The sequence below is a fragment of the Ostrea edulis genome, chromosome 10 (assembly GCF_947568905.1).
Source record: "Ostrea edulis chromosome 10, xbOstEdul1.1, whole genome shotgun sequence".
Classification (NCBI taxonomy): domain Eukaryota; kingdom Metazoa; phylum Mollusca; class Bivalvia; order Ostreida; family Ostreidae; genus Ostrea; species Ostrea edulis.
In genome coordinates, this window is record NC_079173.1 from 6,858,689 (window position 1) to 6,863,533 (window position 4,845).

Sequence of the window (4,845 nt, forward strand, 5' to 3'; positions counted from 1 at the left end):
GATTTAGAACAACCCTTTACCTAGTTCAAAAGACATCTTCTAAACGAATTCTGTCCAGTAGTGAAAGGTAATAGATGACACAGTGTTGAAATCTAGGTCAGGCCTGCTCAGATGACTTGAATGTTTAAATGTGACGTTTTTATTTCCGCATGGTTAACAATATATATATGTACTCTTATATAAAGGTGACCAGTTTTAACTTACAAAATACATAATGGGTGCCTGCTATTGCATATTTATCATGAAATAAGTATTTTAATGATAATTAGCAATTTTTAGAAAATTCTGTGTGAATTTTGGGACACACACCACTAGCCCTCTGATGTTATTTCAGATTCTCCAAACATGTTACTGATGAATTCATGGAGCTCGTACTAGTAAGGCTTTCTGTGACGCGTCAATTGAATGATGTGCTTATATAGTGCAACAAGGGCCTACAACTAGAGCTGAAATAAAACAGGAATTTTGTTATGAAGTGGAAGCAGGGTTCAATATCCCCCCCCCCCCCCCAGTTTTTGAAGTGCTGGATTTTAAAGTATTTAGCAAGCCAAAGTGTAAAATGTTCACACCTACATTGAGTGTTGCCATTTTCAAAAAATTTCATGCTGTGAATTACTGAAACCTTTTGTCACATTTGTAGGTAAAAACAAATATCATAATTCATGATATTATAGACAATTGTGTTTATTGGGCTTGAATTTTTTGTCCAATTTAATGATATGACTATTAGATTTGAGGTTCCTTTCCCCATGCAGTTACCTAAACCAGCTACTTCTAAATAATCAACCCACCCACCCCCTTGGATGAATGTGTCTTCAGTGACCAGGTTAAATGAGGTGAAAAATATGAATTAATGCCACTAGCAATCCACATAGAGCATATAAATCATGTGTCCATGGGGAACTAGGTCAGTGACCTCATTTATCATATAGTCCAGAAATTTCCATTAGCAATTGCATGTAGTACATATATTTACATATAGAGTGTGTGTAGGTCATATGGTCAAAGAGAGAGAGAGAGAGAGAGAGAGAGAGAGAGAGAGAGAGAGAGAGAGAGAGAGAGAGAGAGAGAATTGAAAGCATATTTGCTCCCTTGCATATGTATAGACCACATGGTCTAGGGGTAGCAGTGAGCCTTGTTTATGTTTACAAACAAACTAGTGAAACGGAAGGCTTGTATATTGGAACATATTGGTGGATTTAAATTCCAGGATTTGATTTGTGTCCAAACTTTATTCTTTGTAGCTGACATAGCTATCTTAAGAAATTCATACTTTGCCTAGAAATTACAAACATGAATTTCAGTAAAGGTTGATGTGCATTAGCTTAGTACCAGATCATATATCTCATTTCCATGAAAAATGATAAAGCCATCATCGCGATAGGAACTTTGCTATTTGATTTTTACTAGAAAGTAGTTTAAAATTTCGTTGGTGATTTGACATAAGCAAATATCACATAAATAGGGAGAGCACTCAGAGCCCATAGCACGTACAATGATTAATTTGGATTTAAATGTATTATTTTCTAGAATTTTAATAAATAGCTCAGCTAGGTCTGGCGTGGATGGGGCTTGAATTGGACATGTTGAGAATACACATGTTGAGAATACACTTTTATCAAATTTCCTGTAAGCTGCTTCTAAGACAGTGATTAGTTTGTAGAATGTTTGTGTAATTCATAACTGACCAACAGGCACTTTGTGTGTATTTGCAGACATTTAATCTTCAGTATGAAATCTGTATTGACCCTAATAATTGTTCTCAAAGTATGCATGAAAGGTGTGAAAAATAGTCAATATATTGACTTAGTTTTTTATTGTTGCTTTTATTGGTGATATGATTTTTGTTCTTACTGGAGGACGATTAAAATCAGCTCCTTGATCCACTCCTACACAAGTAGCGACAATAAAAAAAGAGGAGCGGATCGAGGAGCTGATTTTAATCAGATTGTACTTGAGGAATGATAGGTATTTTGCAGTATTCATTATTTTTGATAGAATTTAAGATTTCAATATCAAGTTTGTGTAGTGAGATCTTCATTTGAAGGGGAGGGTATTTATTGGCTATGCTTGTTGCTTAATCTTATTCAATTATTTATTGAATAAAATATTATTTAAACAAGTCTTCAATTTGAAGTCCAATATTGTACGAGGTGGTCAAATTTTTCCTTGTACTGCCCAATGTGTTTTCCTGGAGACGAACATTGCTGACCATTATTTTCTTGTCTAGAACTCTGGTGCTGTTTTCAGAGTTGTTTCATCTCTGTCCAGAGTTCCTTGAGTTCATTATTAATTTTAGGATTCCCTAAGCTGGGGCAACACTTTATTTGCCATCTCATGTGAGGTGGTAGTGTCTTTGAGGTGATGGCGAGTGAGGTGGTAGAGTCTTTGAGGTGATGGCATGTGAGGTGGTAGTGTCTTTGAGGTGATGGTGAGTGAGGTGGTAGTGTCTTTGAGGTGATGGTGTGTGAGGTGGTAGAGTCTTTGAGGTGATGGTGTGTGAGGTGGTAGTGTCTTTGAGGTGATGGTGTGTGAGGTGGTAGAGTCTTTGAGGTGATGGTGTGTGAGGTGGTAGTGTCTTTGAGGTGATGGTGTGTGAGGTGGTAGAGTCTTTGAGGTGATGGTGTGTGAGGTGGTAGAGTCTTTGAGGTGATGGTGTGTGAGGTGGTAGTGTCTTTGAGGTGATGGTGTGTGAGGTGGTAGAGTCTTTGAGATGATGGTGTGTGAGGTGGTTGAGTCTTTGAGGTGATGGTGTGTGAGGTGGTAGTGTCTTTGAGGTGATGGTGTGTGAGGTGGTAGAGTCTTTGAGGTGATGGTGTGTGAGGTGGTAGAGTCTTTGAGGTGATGGTGTGTGAGGTGGTAGTGTCTTTGAGGTGATGGTGTGTGAGGTGGTAGAGTCTTTGAGGTGATGGTGTGTGAGGTGGTAGTGTCTTTGAGGTGATGGTGAGTGAGGTGGTAGTGTCTTTGAGGTGATGGTGTGTGAGGTGGTTGTGTCTTTGAGGTGATGGCGTGTGAGGTGGTAGAGTCTTTGAGGTGATGGTGTGTGAGGTGGTAGTGTCTTTGAGGTGATGGTGTGTGAGGTGGTAGAGTCTTTGAGGTGATGGCATGTGAGGTGGTAGAGTCTTTGAGGTGATGGTGTGTGAGGTGGTAGTGTCTTTGAGGTGATGTCGAGTGAGGTGGTAGAGTCTTTGAGGTGATGGTGTGTGAGGTGGTAGAGTCTTTGAGGTGATGGTGTGTGAGGTGGTAGAGTCTTTGAGGTGATGGTGTGTGAGGTGGTAGTGTCTTTGAGGTGATGGTGTGTGAGGTGGTAGTGTCTTTGAGGTGATGGTGTGTGAGGTGGTAGTGTCTTTGAGGTGATGGCATGTGAGGTGGTAGAGTCTTTGAGGTGATGGCATGTGAGGTGGTATGTCTTTGAGGTGATGGCATGTTGAAATTTCCCTCCTGTGCACATGTTGGTTGATGCCATTTCACCAGTTCTTTGTCAAAAATCACCAGACATATATTATATATTAAAGCTGAGTCTATTGTCCAGCAAAACATTGTTTCCCAAAAAGTTACAGTTGTATAATCATTTACTTTGCCATATTTTCATATCATCATATTATACTGGGAGATAAAAAAAATCATCACTTACTAAAATCTGCAATAAAATAAGTGGCTTGCAATCAGAGCTATACCCACATCATCACTTACTAAAGTCTGCAATAAAATAAGTGGCTTGCAGTCAGAGCTATACCCACATCAAAAAAGTACAGAAAACCCACGTCAATACATTTAGAATTCCTGTTTTTTCTGCCTTTGATATCCCTGGGACAAGCCACAAGGTATGGACTGGCTTCAGGACCAAGAGTTTGAGAGATACAGAAGACGCACTGTTGTCGGATTTCCGAGAATGAAATTAGCATACCAAACTTAGAATTCCTTTTTCAGTACACCCTCTAACATTCTTTGTTTGCAATATACTAACTAGTACAATATTAGTACGTGAATTAGAAATCGATCAGTAGCTATTGAGCATACGCTGGACTGATCATGGAGAGAAAAACAGTAGCCATAGATCAAATCACCAACTCTGTGCCAAATGTATTTTGCAACAAATCACTAGTGTGTTAAAATTTATTTGCCTCAATGTCTTGGCACTTGCATTTGGTTAAATGTTCTCGTTTTACAGTACCCTCCGTCTGCTAGTTTGCACACAAGGCCATTACCAGAATCTTCCATTGCTGTCTGTCCAGGGACCAAAGTTGGATTTGTTTCCTTGTCCATCCTCTCTCTCTCTGTGAATTGTCTCCATATCTCTCTAGGTCTCCTCTTTCTCTGTGAATTATCTCCATGTCTCTCTAGGTCCTCTCTCTTTCTCTGTGAATTATCTCCATGTCTCTCTAGGTCCTCTCTCTTTCTCTGTGAATTGTCTCCATATCTCTCTAGGTCTCCTCTTTCTCTGTGAATTATCTCCCTGTCTCTCTAGGTCTTCTCTCTTTCTCTGTGAATTATCTCCATGTCTCTCTAGGTCTCCTCTTTCTCTGTGAATTATCTCCCTGTCTCTCTAGGTCTTCTCTCTTTCTCTGTGAATTATCTCCATGTCTCTCTGGGTCCTCTCTCTTTCTCTGTGAATTATCTCCATGTCTCTCTAGGTCTCTTCTTTCTCTGTGAATTATCTCCATGTCTCTCTAGGTCCTCTCTCTTTCTCTGTGAATTGTCTCCATATCTCTCTAGGTCTCCTCTTTCTCTGTGAATTGTCTCCATATCTCTCTAGGTCTCTTCTTTCTCTGTGAATTATCTCCATGTCTCTCTAGGTCCTCTCTCTTTCTCTGTGAATTATCTCCATGTCTCTCTAGGTCTTCT

At 39.6% G+C, this 4,845-nt stretch overlaps 1 protein-coding gene across 1 annotated transcript; it reads right to left on the reverse strand.

Moving 5' to 3' along the window:
* Nucleotides 1-2,295: 2,295 nt before the first annotated feature.
* Nucleotides 2,296-3,426, reverse strand: LOC125666345 (histidine-rich glycoprotein-like). The gene has a single exon (XM_048899518.2). The coding sequence runs from the start codon at nucleotides 3,424-3,426 to the stop codon at nucleotides 2,296-2,298; it is 1,131 nt and encodes a 376-aa protein (XP_048755475.2).
* Between the last annotated feature and the right edge of the window lie 1,419 nt (nucleotides 3,427-4,845).

What these genes read in the sequence shown, in the direction of transcription:
- LOC125666345 (XM_048899518.2), bottom strand. Translation starts at nt 3,426, where the DNA reads ATGCCATCACCTCAAAGACATACCACCTCACATGCCATCACCTCAAAG.